Source organism: Equus asinus, chromosome 23 (genome assembly GCF_041296235.1).
Source record: "Equus asinus isolate D_3611 breed Donkey chromosome 23, EquAss-T2T_v2, whole genome shotgun sequence".
In the NCBI taxonomy this organism is placed as follows: Eukaryota; Metazoa; Chordata; class Mammalia; order Perissodactyla; family Equidae; genus Equus; species Equus asinus.
In genome coordinates this window covers 38,467,038-38,483,750 of record NC_091812.1, presented here as the reverse complement: position 1 = coordinate 38,483,750, position 16,713 = coordinate 38,467,038, and the positions used below count along the sequence as shown (strand labels likewise).

The 16,713-nt window shown below is 40.9% G+C and overlaps 1 protein-coding gene across 2 annotated transcripts in view; it reads left to right on the top strand.

Annotated features, from left to right (window-relative positions):
* The window catches only part of GLIS3 (GLIS family zinc finger 3), a 444,743-nt gene that overhangs the window by 12,139 nt on the left and 415,891 nt on the right, over positions 1 to 16,713 (top strand). Inside the window, exon 2 of one of the 2 annotated variants that reach the window (XM_014827742.3) lies at positions 1,350 to 1,836. The exons of the other annotated variant lie outside the window; for it this stretch is intronic. Coding sequence (XP_014683228.2) covers positions 1,449 to 1,836 — 388 coding nt within the window. The 5' untranslated portion in view covers positions 1,350 to 1,448. The remainder of the gene's footprint in view (positions 1 to 1,349; positions 1,837 to 16,713) is intronic. 2 annotated transcript variants of the gene reach the window in all.

Below are 16,713 nucleotides of genomic sequence, written 5' to 3'. Positions count from 1 at the left end.
GTGCACTGTCAACTTTGCAGAAGGCACAGTGAGTGGTTGACTTGAAAATTTAATATTTTTGATTTTCTAAAATGATAAAAGAAAAAAAAACCTCTTCAAAAACTTTGCCCTCTTTGATATCCTGTCCTTGATGATTGATGGAGCCATTCATTTTGGAGTTGAGTTGGAAATATTTGTCTAAGGCATTGAGTGGATCATACAGAAAAAGATAGAATTATCCAATTGAGGGTATCTGGCCACTACTACTTTGCGCACAGTCCATATTTCCTGTCTTTGTTCAGCTTTGGCTTCTTTCCATGACTATCATATCTTTATAAAAGAATACAGATTGTGACTTTGTTATTCTTTTGGAGTAGTGGCACTTAGTCACCTCATTGCATATATTTTGGGGACCTATTGATCACGGGAGGAAGGGGTCTTTCCTAATGATTTTTAACCAGGGAGTACTGACATGTTACATACGGATGTATGATGATGTCCAGTGGCCATGTCAGTTCAGTTCTTTTGGTTTTCCCTCTGCCAGTTGAGGAAGAGGCTGGTGGGATGGCAGATGGAAGTTTCGTGGAACTATGCTGATTTGCCATGTGCTTGGTGAACCTACTCACCTTTAGAAGGGCTCTTTGTCCTTGTGCTTTCCATAAAGCATTTTGCGCAGCCTTTTCCTTTTCTAGGATCTTAATGGAAGGTGAGAGTATTGTGATGTTGATTGTATTTCCATCCCCATAACTCAGGATCAGTATGGAACCAAGACTCTAATGGTGCTGTGAATATTTGGACACATGGATGTATGAAGCTTTTGCAGCATTCCCAGGCCCATATTTTTATCTTTTGTAAATCTAGGGACTGTGAAAAAATGGCTCTAAGGGTGAAAATCTGAGATGGTTTAATGTCCTCATAATCTCATTTAGAAGCCATATCTGCTTTTTGTTTGTTTACTGGAAACTTTGAAGCATTGCTCTCACAGCTCATGAAGGTGATGCTTTTGGAATTCTAAAACTCACTATAGCAAAAGTGAACTAGTATGAACAGATCCTCTAGGGAGCAAAGTAAATTTCATTTTGCAAGCTGGCACCAGTAGATTGGTTGTAGTTGCCAAGAGCACTGTATTGAGAAGGGCTCAGTGGCAAACAAAACAATGCAGTGATCCATAATCCATGTCTACCATGAATGCAGGAGGGGAGAGTGCTTGCCAGTGAAGCATGTATTTGATGACCCTGCTCTACATAAAAGATCATTTTGCTAAGAGTGCCTCTTTTCTTCCTGATATGAATGCTGTACAGGTTGAAAACTCGCTGTAATTTATTTTCATTTTTACTTTAAAAAATGCCTGCATTTATTTTTTTAAACAGGCTAATAACCCACACCATGGATAACTTATTGGACTTTGCCTGAAAGGAGTCATTAGTGCCATTGGATATTTGACCATCTTGGCCACAGGTTTTTTCAGAATGAATGGAAGGTCATGCAGCATGAATCTCCACCGGACATCAGGAACCCCACAGGGGCCTGGGATGGTCAGTGGCCAACACATTCCTCCCATCAGAGCCCACTCAGGGACTCCTGGCCCATCGTCCTGTGGAAGCACACCAAGCCCTGCTATCGGAAGCCTTACTAACAGCCTCCATCTCAAGATGCCCTCAGGAGGAGGGATGGTTCCTCAGAGCAACATGGCTGAGAGCCCCATCCATCTGCCTGCCTTGAGCCCCAGGAGACAAGTGCTCACCAATGGAAAGCCAGGATACCAGGTCACCCAGGCCGGAGGCATGTCAGGGCCCCACACTTTAAAGCCAAAGCAACAGGAGTTTGGAAACCCTTTTCCTCCAAATCCTGGGAAAGGTAGGATTGTCTTTCTGCGATCTTTTAAAAGTGGACACTATTTTTTTCTCCCCCTAGTCTCTTTTCTGCCAGCAAATCCTATGAAAAAATATATGATTCAATGTTGGAGTCAAAGTTGATGGTCTCAAAATGATGTGTAGCTTGCTTGGTAAGGGGGTGAATGTGTATATGTGTCTGAGGGCAAGGGCCACAGTGGTAAATGTGACACCCCATGGGACTGTGAAACAGAGTAGAAGGTGAGATAGAAAGATCAGAAACGGGGAGGTAGGGTGGGTGGTGGTGGTGGAAGGGCAAGAGCAAGTTTAGCAAGATCCTGCCCTCTGGATACACAGAGTTCTGCCCTGGCTCATCAGGGGCTGGATTCTGCAGGCCATAGAGGAGAGAGGTGGCTGCAACTGTCATTATGGTAGGTGGGTGCTAGAAGAAAGGTGCTGTTTAGAAGGAAAAGGATAAAAAAGGGAGAAATTTTAATGGCTAATAAAATGAGGAATTTATACATAGAAATGATAAAAAACTATTCTCAGAGCAGAACCTATAATTTTTATAACATGGCTAGTGACAAGAAAGAAGGGAGCTAGAAGAGAATAATGAAAAGATATATTTTTGTGCTTGTGGAGAACTGGAAAACCTGGTTAATTTGAAATGCAGAGAGAATGTGATTTTAATTCAGTAGTGTTTGGATTACCAAATACTTTAAATTAAAGAATAATTGTTGGAGAATAGCAAGTTATTTGAATGACATACTCTATAGAAACTGCTGTTGACTTACTGAGGTTATATTGCAAATTATATGTGTATTTGGGCTAGAAAAAGAAAGATAGGTAAAATATAGCTTTGTTATGTAAAATAGCACAACTATATATTCTTTAAGGTATTTTTAGCATTTAGTTTTAAATATTTATATGAAGTATTTATGCCATCAAAATAATTACTAGTGGCCTTGTGAATAGCCATTCACCCAGTTAACTCATAACTCACCCAGTTGTAGTGAATAATGCTTTAGATCAGACAGGTAACCAAAATGTTGTTTGTTTTAGTGTCTGTGTATTTCTGTGTATGGAGAAGTTGGTATAAATGGGTAGATTAAAAAAAAACACAACTAAACATGTGTAGCTTTTTTCTTTTCTTTTTTATTTATTTATTTTGGCCTAGGTTTGGTTTTGAGTTGTTTTATTTCTTAGAACTACTGATATTTAGTATAAGTATAGGAGAAACCTTCCCTGGGGGCTGCATCCCAAATAGTTCTGTCATTGTCTGTATGTTCACGGTACGGTAAGCTAGGTTCCTTCATGTCAAGCTCATATGTTTGGATTTTCAGGGCCTGAGGCCCAGTAAAATCTTTCAGCTTATGCTTGATTAGTGAACTGTAGCTTGTTTTTTTTTTTTTTTTTTTTAAAGATTTTATTTTTTCCTTTTTCTCCCCAAAGCCCCCCGGTACATAGTTGTGTATTCTTCGTTGTGGGTCCTTCTAGTTGTGGCATGTGGGACGCTGCCTCAGCGTGGTTTGATGAGCAGTGCCATGTCCGCGCCCAGGATTCGAACTAACGAAACACTGGGCCGCCTGCAGCGGAGCGCGCGAACTTAACCACTCGGCCACGGGGCCAGCCCCTGTAGCTTGTTTTTATATATACTTGTGTTTGAAATCCTGACTGGCAATAATAATGGTGATAATAGTAGCTTGCATTTATTATATCATAACTTAGCAGGTATCAGGTATGTGTTAAGCGCTTTCCAATACATAGTCTCAGTTATTCCTCACAACAGCCCTGAGTTGTATGCTTTTGTTGATTAACCAATAAGGGAACTAAAGTCTCGAAAGAATAAGTAACTTCAGCATTGCCAGCCAGTAAGGAGTTTAAGAATATTGCTTTGATGGTGACCAGAAGTGGTTATAATTATAATCATGGTGTTAAAAAAATGCTTCAGATACGTAAGAGAGAGTGAACTCTCTGGGTTAATACTCTTGGAACTCAGGTAGGGATTAGTACTGCTTCCTGATTCTCCTCTTTTCGACTTTCTGGCTCCTTGCTCAGCTTCCAAGCTGACTCTTGTAGATCTGCATGGTTGGGGCAGGTGTGGGCATGGATAAGAGGTCAAGGACAACTGTATTACTATCCCCCTGGCCTTGCAGATTGGATGCCACTGGTGGTCTGGATACTGCCAGCAGTAGCTGAATGTGTCCCTTTCAGATCTTAGTTGACAGTTCCTAAACTAAGTTAACTTGTTGAGAATGGTGATCTGAGACTGTTTAAACTTCATCCAGTCATTTATTCAACAAATAATTGTTGAGCATATGTTATGGGTAAGCCACTGTTTGGGGGATACAGTAGCCAATAAAACATAGTCCTGGCCCTCAAGAGTTGGAGAAGTCAGACAAATAAATGGGCAGTTAAAATAAAGCACAGTTGGGGCTCTGATAGGGACACTCAGGGTGATATGGCAGCATTTGGAGGGGTTCCCAGCCGGTGCTTGGTAAGAGGATCTAGGGGGAGAGTAGGATATCTAGGCAGACATCTGAAGGATGAGGAGCTAGCCTTGAATCAAAGTGTCTGTCCTCTGTGCGTGTGTGTGTGTGTACGTATGCATGTGAGGGGGCTATCTGCAACTTATTCTGGGTAGAAAGAAAAGCATACTCAAAACCTGGAGGGGAGAGATCGTGGTCCACTTCGTGGCCTTTCACGTGGTTCTACATTGGAGGGCGTGGAGACTATGCTAAGAGATGAGGCTGGAGAGGAATAAGCAGAAGCCAGATGAATGATCATGAATGACACACCAAGGAGTTTAGATCTATCTTGATGACACTGGTGTGCTCTGGAAGGGTTCTAACCTTGGGGATGATGTGATAAGCTCGAGATTGACATCTTTCCCTGGCTTTGTCATTGCATTCTCATGCATTATTGACAATGCCATGACCCAGGGGGTAGGTACCAAAGAACATGTGTCTCTGTGGGTGTAGTAGTCAGAGTTCTCTGGAGAAACAAAACCAATAGTAGATACATCTATATATCATCTATATCTATATCCTTCCAATAGAATATATATATTCTGGGAGCCAGCTCCATGGCATAGTGGTTAAGTTCAGCGTGCACCACTTTGGCAGCCTGGGTTCGTGGGTTTGGATCCTGGGCGCAGACCTACACCACTTGTCAGCCATGCTGTGGTGGTGACCCACATTCAAAATAGAGGAAGATTGGCACAGATGTTAGCTCAGGGCTAGTCTTCCTCAGCAAATAAAAGAGGAAGATTGGCAACAGATGTTAGCTCAGGGCCAATCTTCCTCAGCAAAAAAGGAAAGAAAGAAAGAAAGAATATATGTATTCTCTCTCTCTCTCTATCTAAAGAGATATATATAAAAAGATATAAAAGCTCACATGATTATGAAAGCTGACAGGTCCCAAGATCTCTAGGATGAGTCAGCAAGCTGGAGACCCAGGAGAGCCAAGGGCTTAGTTCTAATCCAAGTCTGAAGGCCTGGAACTAGGAGAGGCAATAGTGTAGTTCCAAGCTGAAGGCCAGCAAGCTTGAGACCCAGGAAGAACTGATGTTTTAGTTTGAGTCAGAACGCAGGAGAAAAGCCAATGTCTCTGTTCAAAGGCAATCATTCAGGAAAGAATTCTTTCTTAGCAGAAAGTCAGCCTTTTGTTCTATTTAGGCCTTCAACTGATTGGATGAGACCCACCCATATTAGGAAGGGCAATCTACTTTACTCATTCTACTGATTTAAATGTTATTTTCATCTGAAAACACTTATAGAAACACCCCAAATGATATTTGACCAAATATCTGGGTACTCCATAGCCCAGTCAAGTTGACATTTAAAATTAACCTTCACAATGGGATATCATTGCTTTGGGGCCAAGTACAGTTTACATGGTGGCTAAGAAAATACATTTCTAAGCCTTGAGAGTAATTATCCCAATTCTCACGAATCCAGTGGAGCTGTCTACAGAAAAGGATTACCACACAGCAAATATCTGCCTTGAAGACTGGAGAATCTCCAGTGGAGGCCTCCTGAGAAATATAAATTTGATTGTAATGTTTATGTTAGGTAAGGATTGAGTTCTACTCACTGAAAACTCAAATAACAGTGGCTTTAATATCATAGGATGTGGTTCTCAAATAGTACACCAAGGGCACTGGACTGCTATACCAAACTCAGGGGGTGCCACAGGATATTTTAAATTTGTAAGGAAACATAGGGATACTCGACATCCTTTGAACACCAGGCCAACTGCTAGCTTGAGAAGGTTCATGGTTTTGACATTAGATTGCACCATGTTCCCTTTAGTGATGTCATATCTTTGCTAAGCTACATTTTCAGTAGTGATAAAAAAAAGCAAGCACTTTATATACTCATGTTCGTAGTAACATTATTCACAGTAGCCAAAAGGTGGGAGCAACTCAAGTGTCCATCAGCAGATGAATGGATAAACAAAATGTGTCACATACATACAATGGAATATTGTTCAACCTTTAAAAAGAAGGATATTTTGACACATGCCTCAACATGGTTGAACCTTGAAGACATTATGCTAAGTGAAATATGCCAGACACAGAAGGACATAGATTGTATGATTCCTCTTATATGAGGTTCATAGAATAGTCAAATTCATAGAGACAGAAAGTAGAATGATGGCTGCTGTGGACTGCGTGGAGGGGAGAATTGGGAGTTATTGTTTAACGGGTCCAAGAGTTTCAGTTTGGGAAGATGAAAAAGTTCTGGAGATGGGTGGTGATGCTGGTTGCACAACAATGTGAATGTACTTAATGCCACTGAACCAGACACTGCAAAATGATTAAGATGGTAAATTTTAAGTTATGTATATTTTGCCACAATAAAAAAAAAGCAAGTGGTAAGTGAAAATCAGCGTGGAATAGGAGGTGAAGGTGGTGGTGTCGATTCTGATTACAAGGTTTGAGAAGTAGTAGAGGGCACAGTTGGAACACATGTACCCTCAGTAACTGTGGTTATTTAAAAATGAAATAAGAATACTTTTATTTTTAATTTATGTGTATTATTTTTTTCAAACAGCTAATAAGTTGTTAATATATAAATACCATTAAGTCGTTAACACCTAACTACTTAATAGATGGAACTGTTAGGTGTTCCTTTTGGCCTACAGGCACCATGAAAAAATTGAGACACTGAGAATGCTGGGACCTGAGAACATTTGGGAACCTCTGTTAGAGGAGTTTGTTTTTCTCACACAAAGAGCAGGCCAGGGTAGGCGATGCTTCTAATGGTTGGACTCTCAGGGATGTCAGGTCCAAGACTATGGGGCTTCCCTTCGTCTTTCCCTCTTGGTTGTACCATAGCCGCCTCACTCCAGCTCCTGCTGTGGAGTCTGTCTTCTGAGAAGGGTGATAGCGGAAGAAAGAAGGACAAAAGGGACAACTCCTCCCCAATCGATCCTTTTTAGTTGGCTTTCTCAGGAGACGCACGCGTCTATTCCCACTCAGTTAGCCAATCATACATAGTTTATTTCTTAAATGAAACTCATTGTTTGCTCCTGAATTTATCTTTTTTAAAAGTTAGATTTTATCTTACATTATTTTATCTTATGTTCTATAGTATTTTGCTTTTTAGCATTTGCCACCTTTCTCTCTCTCAAGTAAGTTGAACCACTTGTAAGTTGCAGACATTGTCACGCTTCACCCCCACATTCCTAAGCAGGTGTCTTTCATGCTGTATAACTAAAATACATTAAGGATAACCAAGGAATGTAACTTTGATACAATAGTATCATTTGTATATAATTATATCTTTAAATACAGTACATACTAAAATTAATTTTACTTATTTTATTTTACTTACATTATTTTTTGTAATATAAATTATTTCCTTTCCACACTTATAATCCAAATGTCCATTGTAGCCATTTTGTTCATTTGATCCAGGATCTAATCAAAGATCATGCATTATATTTGGTTGTCATGTCTCTTTAGTCTCTTTTAACCTAGAACAACCTTCTCCCCCTGACTTTTCTTTGTGTTTCATGACAAAATATGTTGATATTTTTAAAGAGTTCAGGTCACTTTCTTGTCTCACCATCTAGTTTGTCTGATCGTTTCTTCATGATTGGATTCAGGTGAAACATTTTTGGTAGGAATACTACATAAGTGATTTGTGTACCACCTGTTCTATTATGCCAGGAAGCACTGAATGCTCATTCGTCCTACTATTGGTGATGCTGCTTTTGATCACCTGGCTAAGTGATGTCACCAGACCTCTACGTTGTGAAGGACACTTTCTCTTTCAAAATTAATAAATAATCTTAGGTGAATATCTTGTTCTCAAATAACCTTTCATAACATCCATTGATGATCCTGTCTTAATCAGTTATTACATTATTGCTTGCCTAATGGTGATTTTCTGATTCTAGCATTCCTTCTTTGTTTATTAGCTGGTATTCTTCTGGAAGGAAGAGCTGCTCTCTCTTCTCTTTTTGAACGTCACTGTGGACTCATGTGTTCTTTTTCAAAATTCACTGTGCTGTAATTCATTACCAACAATATTCTTTCTGATGCTCAAATTGTCCCAGATTTGGCCAGTAGAAGCCCCTTCAAGTCATTTCCTATGTCCTTTTGATATGTTCCCAGTAAACACTTCCTTGCTTTCATACACAACAAGATGTTCTAGGCTCACTTGTACTTCCCTGCCCCAGACCTAGAATCAGACATTTTTCAAAAAAAAAAAACTCAGTTCCTTTTAGTGGGAAATGATATTTGGAAAACTGGATGAAAGGGTGTTCTTATTGACCGTGGGTTGTCATTGTTTCTAGGCCTTATGTGTGGACAGAGTTGGGAAATATATCAGAACAAGATAATGAGTTCCAGTTAAAATATAACATTACAGAGTTCTTCCTCACACTTCCTCATTGCACATTTGTCAGTGAGATTCCTGGTTCTCAGCAACGTTAGTGTGTTTCTTCATATTTATCTGAGCCACTGAGTGAGTGTGGAGGATGTTCTGCAGTTGGCAGCTTCCTGGCCCTCCTAGGATTGGTGAGTATGGAATCCCAGTTATATTGTACCAATAATGGCATTTCTCCCTACTTTCTGCTCAGCAGTTATGAATTGCAATTAGACTAGTAGAAATGCATTTTTCAAAGCATCTGGGGAAGTTTTATGATCCTCACTTTAAGCATATTTGACACAGCTATTTAAATATTTAAGACAATTCCACATTCTCAGTACCTGTAGGACTATATAATTAGGAAGATTTTCGTTGTAAAGGTTTTATATTTTACTTTGGGGCCTCTGACATTTCTTGTTGGGCTCTGCTGTCCTTGGAGACAAAGGGAGTTAGTTATTCATTAGCGCTTGTGGGTTATTCATTATTGTTGGTCAGAAAAGGCAGAATAATATCAACAAAGGACACCAAACTAATTGGAATTAAAAAACTCTTTTGTGTCACTTAAGGCTGGTGTTTCTTGTAAAGACCCTGTTTAAGAAAAATAATGTATCGTGTGAACTTGGGAGGTCTAAAAACTAATGTGCTTTAAATAATACGTCGTTTTATTTTTATTTTTTACTGTTTGTGGTTTGCTAATTCAATTGGTTATAACCTGGAGTTTAGATTAGAGTTTGATTCCTTAGTGGGTCAGCTAACTTGATAGTTTTCCTTCACCGCCACGTCATAAATTTTAAAATACCATTGCCACTGATTTAAAATGTCACTTCCTCGTATCATTTCTTCACTTATGTTTATCCCTGGAAAAACAGACTATGAAAAAAAATCTGCTAACACCATTGAGTGAACCATGTTGAATGTTCTCATGTTAGAAGTGAGGCAAGAATAGCAATTGGGGTCTCATGCTTTTGAAGAGATGCAGTTGATAATATTAGCTAAAGAAAGTTGGGACAAAATACTTGGTTACTTTTTTTTTCCACTTCTGCTTTTTAATCATTTATATTTCCTTGCACTTCCAATGTGGCTTCCTGTAGAATTAGAGCAAAGTTAATATTCCATAAATGGTTCCAAAAATAACCAAACCAGTCGGAGACCAAAGGCATTATTCCAGTTGAGGTAGCCAGAGTTTTCATTTTGTCTCGCCAACAAGGCAGGTGAAACACAATGTTTACTTTTGTTTACTCTTTGGGCTGCACAGGGTATACTTTGTGTGATTTATTGATGCTGGGTATAAATCAAATTGATGATGGATTTCCCAGTATTACTGGATGGCAGGCACAATTTGTTCCAGTTATAAAAGCGATTTGTCAGTCTCCTAATGTTCCACCTTTAAAAGAATGTATTCTATTAACACCCCCTGCCCCTTAGACATACCTCAAATGCTGTAGGACATGCAGCTGAAACATAACAATCGTTAGTCACCTCCAGCGTTTTCTAAGGCTATTGAATAGCACCAGCTTTGGATTTGTACAGTACTTTGTAGTTCACAACCTTGCATATTGATTATCTTGTATGATTTGATCAAAGGCATCATCCTGTGAGGCAGGGCAAGTGTCATTGGGCCCATTTTAGGGATGGAGATACTGAGGCTCAGTTTGCTGGAGATCTCATTCTTTATGTACTGTGTGGATTGACACTGAATAGGATTCCACAATCTGAGAGCTCCTGTTACAGGTATTCTGAGAAGTCTTGCCCCCTCTCTCCATTAGAGTTTTTGGTTACTGCCATTCCTGAAAGAGTATACCTTTAAAAACTCAAAACCATTCAGCTGCCATTTCCATCCATGAGCTGAGGAAATGGGCCTTTGCTCCTGTTTTGGAAAATTGTACTTGACAGTTTGCAACAATAGGCCCTTCTCTCAGCAGGGAGGGCATTGTTTACCTTGGGGGGAAGTCAGGCAGTCTTTGTGTGATGGCTACCTGAGTGATATCAGTATATGCACAAGTACCTTTCCACCCTTCTGTCTATGAAGTCTTTAAAGCCAGGCAGGGGGATATCATAAATGTGAAGAGATTTGCTATTTCTGACCTATCAAATTTTAAGGATACAATGGAGGTGACTTGTATTCAATATCTGTTTTCATCCCTGCCTTATTTGAATAATGAAAGAAATAGAAGGTCTGTAATTGGCTCTGACATAATAAACAAGTTAAAAAATAAGACTTTTGGAGTAGGACCTTGCTACTCAAGGATAGTCTGAAGCCAGCAGCTTTAGAATCCTGGGGGAGCTGGTTAGAAATGGACAATCTCAGGGCCACCACAGACCTACTGAATCAGATCATGCATTTCAGCAAGATCCCCAGGCAATTCATGTGCCCAAGGGCTGGGTTCAGGGCTGTGTGAGCAGCAATTGTACAGGTTCCCGTGCTCAGAAGAGGTGCCCTGTGGTTGGGGTTTAATGCTCTGTGGTTGCTGTCTTGGCATTCTTACTAATTTTATCTTTGAATCTGTGTTTTGTAAGTGAAGTTCAACGGGGCACTGGAGCATAGGCAGGGAGCTTGGAGTCTTAGTTCATGCGTGGTCCCACATCCTGCCGGGATGACTGCTGGCTCACCTGCCCCGACTCAGTATCCACTGCTGCCCTCTGCCTCCAGCAGGGACCTGGGCATGAGTATTCTCCATGTGCCCAATCCTGGGGGAGGCTCTCAGTACCTTTGAGGTCTGCATTCACCCTGTGAGTATCCCCATGCAGAAGGAGCCCAGTGTTAAATAGCAAATGAAAACACACCATGACAAGTCGAGAGAGAGACTGGAGAAGAATGGAAAATACTTTTTTCCTGCTTTTTGAACAAAGGACCCAGCATTTTTATTTTTATTGGCCCCTGAAGGTTATGTAGGTGACCTTGTAAGTACACATTGAGATTTGAGACACACTGGTGTAGGAGAGAGTATGAACGCTGGACTCAGAAGACCCACATTCCACTTCAAGCTTTGCTGGTGTGTGACCTTGGTAACCCACTTGACTTCCCTGCCTCAGTTTCCTCATCTGTAAAATGGGGGTAGTGTCTTATCCTTCTTTCCAGACGGTCAGGGTGTAGGCAAAGGGCAGACCTGGCCACATGTCCTTGAGTAGGAGCATGTCCAGGAGACCTCTCATCTTTGGCTTTGGCTTCATGAGGCTCATAAACAAATCTGGATGGGGTGGAGGCAGAGGGCAGGGTTCAAAATGAGACTAGAAGGTCAAAAATTGGTCAGCCACAGGGGAGTGGATGGAAAGCAAGAATCGAAAGCTGAGGAAGGCAAGGACTGGAGATCTTGGGTATGGAGAAGGTGGGCATCAGAGAACTTGTGAGTGAACACTTTGGCTTTCTAGGTAGTCACCCACTGTGTGGCAGTCTTGGGTGCACCTAAGATGGTGGAACAGAAAATGGTCTTTGCTTTTGAGAGTTAAATTAGATGGTAAATGTGAAAGGTCATTTTATATGATAAACTGCCAGAGGCGTGCAGAGTGCTGCTGTTCTCTGATTACAAATCAGTGTGGGGCGGTATGGATCTTGATAAAACACAGCAATTGCTGCCCAGTGGGATGGTGCTGCTCCATTACCCTATTCATTCATGTGACTTGTTCTTTGAAATAAAGGCCTGCTACTTCGTCATAACTCCTAACTGTGGGCAGTGTGTGGGCTGCTCCATGTGTGGATGTAGAACCCTAAATGCTCTCTGTTTTCACAGTTTGTTTCAAAAGCTAGAGAGAAAAAATTTAAACCACAATAAACAAACACTGAGGTGAAATAACATATTTTAAAAGTTTATCTTCCATCTAAAGATTTTACTTTATTTAGATAGGGTGATCATATAATTTATTATCCAAACCAGAACACTTTCAAGAGTGCAATGAGGCCCTATTAATAATTATGCCCAGAACTATCCTGGATGAACTGGAATTCAGGGTTACCCTACATTTAGGGGAAAGTATAATTGCGTTTAGATTCAGAATCTTACTCAACAGCTTTAAGGTAAAGTGGTTCAACCTACTTGACAGGATTTGCCCCATATAAGTTGATAGCAAAATTGTTTCTTGGAGCCATTGAGTGATTATTAGTATATTATTAAGTAGACTACATTAGTTTCTGGTTGTTCTGAGGTTGAAAATAAGCGAGCTAGCAATTATTTAGCACTTTCTATTTTTTATTACTGTTGTTAGCTTTACATATCTTAATTTAATCCTTCCCAAGCCTGTGAAGTATCCCCAGTGAAAACATGAGAAAAAGAGGCTTAGAAAGATTAAGAAACTTGACCAGGAACACACAGGGATTTTTAACCCATGTCTCACTGACTTTAGAGCTCTGAATATTTCTGTAGGATGTTGTTTTATTTTTTGGCACAGAGTTTGCCTTAAAAAGCTAGGTTCTTGGCCCTTGAGAATGGTTTCCTGAAAGACACAGTATGGCCACTGTAATTTCTACTGTATGTGGTGGTATAGTATCTGGCATATATTTCTTTTGAAAGGAACAGTGAGCTGAAGCAGAAAAACCACTGCCAAATGAATTATTGCAGGTGTCTGTGTCTATTTGTGTTAAAAGTGCCCTTTCTTACCTGCTTAAAATTTGGTTTTGGTGACAGTCAGGTAAGGCATGTGACATAAAAAGGAAAGACACAGTAACAGCTAATTTTGAGCCCTTCCTCCGGGCCAGCTGCTGCACTGAGCAGAGCTGCTGGGTCACATAACCCAGAAGGCCTTCCATGATGGCCCTGGAGCTCAGAATTCCCTTTAATTCTTGTAACAACCGTGTGGGTCATTAGATTAAGAAAGCTAAGGCTTGAAGAGGTGAAGTAACTTAGCAGCAGTCACGTGACTAGTATGTAGCAAAGCTGGGAATTGAGTGCAGGTTCTGTCTGACCCTACAGCCTTGTGTCTTAAACATTCTCCTGTGTTTTGCTAGGATGAGTCAGGGAGCCTTACTCCTTGTAGCATTATCAGGAGCCAGAACTGAGACCAGGACTTTCTACTGCAAGTGTACTGATTCCCCAAGTACCTTTTTCAGCTCTTTTGGTTGCAGGTAACTGAAACCCACTGTGCTAGCTTATGTAAAAGTGGCTTTATTATAAGGAAGCAGAGTGTTTCATGGCACCCACGGAGAGCATGGACAGCCAGATCTTTTGAAGGACTATGAGAACAAGACGCTGCCCTGTGCTTCTTCTCCCTAGGCAACGGAGTCTTTTATTTCTGCTTCTCTTTACACGTCACTTTATCCTTCTTCCTGTAGATTGTTTTCCTCTGTTTTTTACTATCTGTATTAGTCAGGCGTCTTTGGGGAAACACAACCAATAGGATATTTATTTATTTATGTATTTATTTACACATATAAGGAGATTTATTACAAGGAATTAGCTCACTTGATTATGGAGGCTGAGAAGTCCCAACATCTGCAGTTAGCAAGCTGGAGACTCAGGTGGGCCGATGGCTTAGCTCTAGTTCGAGTCCGAAGGCCCGAGAACCAGGAGACCCAGTGGTGTAAGTTCCAGTCCAAAAGCTTGCAGGCTTGAGACCCAAGAAGAGCCGATGTTTCAGTTTGGTTCTGAAGGCCAGAAAAGACCCATGTCTCAGTTCAAAGCAGTCAGGCAGGAGAAGTTCCTTTAAAAGGGTCCACTTTTTTGTCCTATTCAGGCTTTCAACTGATTAGATGTGGCCCACCCACACGGCAGAGGGCAATCCACTTAATTCAGTCTACCGATTCAAATGCTAATCTCATCTAGAAACACCCTCATAGACACACCCTATATTTGACCAAATATCTGGACGCCCTGTGGCTCAATCAAGTTGACACATAAAATTAACCATCATAGTATCTGTGGCTTCAACATGGCTTTCTTCCCTAGCCCTAAACATGTAATGTACTCAGAACTTCTGTGCTGTGAGTCAACTGGCTCCCATTTTCAGGTTCCTTGTAAAGAGAGTCTGGTTGGTCCAGCATGGGTTAGGTCTGGTTCATCCAAATGAGGTGGAGGCAAAACCTCATAGAATAAACATGGGTCCCACCTGCTCAGAAAAGGGAGTGCGAGTTGAGTGACAGCTAGGACTTAGTCCCCTAAATAAAGATAGTTTGGGGATATGTCTTAAATTAATAGTGACATTTCCAAAGTTATCATAGAAATCATGTTCTTCAGCCAGTATGATTCCAAAGTAAGGGAAAAGATTTTAGGAGTATGACCACCAGCAAAAATTAATTAAAGGAAAAAAAAATTTTTTTTTAATTTATTTTTCTTCTTAAGAGTTAAACCATTTAGCCATGTACATTGTGATGCTTTGCATCAGTTTTTCAGTAGTGGCCACTACATTTTATAAAGTAACCCCTTTTTCTAAGGTAACCCAGATTTGCATTCCTGGATGTGGGAATTAAGAAAGAGCATTTGTGGGGCTGGCCCCGGGGCGGAGTAGTTAAGTTCATGTGCTCCCTTTCAGTGGCCCAGGGTTTCACCGGTTCAGATCCTGGACATGGATGCGGCACTGCTCATCAGGCCATTGAAGCAGCGTCCCACACAGCACAACCAGAGGCATTCACAACTAGAATCTACAACTGTGTACTAGGGGACTTTGGGAAGGGAAAGAAAGGAAGATTGGCAACAGTTGTTAGCTCAGGTGCCAATCTTTTATTTTATTTATTTATTTATTTATTTTTTTTGAGGAAGATTAGCCCTGAGCTAACTGCTGCCAATCCTCCTCTTTTTGCTGAGGAAGACTGGCCCTGAGCTAACATCCGTGCCCATCTTCCTCTACTTTATATGTGGGACGCCTACCACAGCATGGCGTGCCAAGCGGTGCCACGTCCGCACCGGGGATCCGAACTGGCGAACCCCGGGCCGGCGGAGAAGCGGAACATGCGAACTTAACCGTTGCGCCGCCGGGCCGGCCCCTCAGGTGCCAATCTTTAAGAAAAAAAGAGCATTTGGGGCTGACCCCATGGTGTAGTGGTTAAGTTTGACGTGCTCCACTTTGGCAATCCAGGTTCATGGGTTTGGATCCTGGGTGCAGACCTGCACCACTTGTCAAGCTATCCTGTGGCACCAACCCATGTACAAAGTGGAGGAAGTTTGGCACAGATGTTGGCTCAGGGCTAATCTTTCTCAAGCCACAAAAAAAAAAAAAAGGAAGATTGGCAGTAGATGTTAGCTCAGAGTGAATCTTCCTCACCAAAAAAAAAAAAAAAAAGAGCATTTAATGGATGATCCATTAAGCATTTAGGTTTAGTTTGTATTTAGAATTTGGTGAAGGGGAATATTGCCAGGGTTCAGCTACACAGACCTATGATATCTGTTTGAATTCACCTTGAACAACACAGCAATTTGAAGTAGTTTGGGTGTCAAATTTGAAATTTTTCAGCATAGCTATTTCCTGTTGTCTTGGGTTATATAATCAGAGCATTCATTTGTGATTTGAATACACTTGGCTTTTATGCCAGATTTTAATAGGAATCTATCAGACATAAAACGCAATTAACCATTGAGTTAAATTTTTAAAAGTTAGGGTATGTGGATTGGGTATCAAAAACATATTTTCTCTACATATTTGGCTCAGGTAGTTTTTCCACTTACATAGAAGAAAATTCTGTGCAATCATTTATTTCATTATTGTGACAGGCAGACTCTAAGACCCCACCATTCCTGTCTCCTGGAATTCATGCCTTTGTGTAATAGCCGCTCCTTGAGTGTGGGCTGGATGTAGTGACTTGCTTCTAATCATGACAACGATGATGAAATGTCACTTCCATTATTAGGTTACAAAAGATTTGACTTCTGTCTTGCTGTCAGACTACTGTTGTCTCGGTTTGTATGCTTTGATGAAGCAAGCTGCCATGTTAGAATGGCCCGTCTGGCAAGTAACTGAGGGAGGCCTCCAGCCAACAGACAGTGAGAAGCTGAAGGCCTCAGTCCAGCAACCTTCTAGAAACTGAATTCTGCCAACAATCACGTGAGCTTCAAAGCAGATCCTTCTCCGGGTGAGCCTTCATGTGAGGCTCTAGCCCT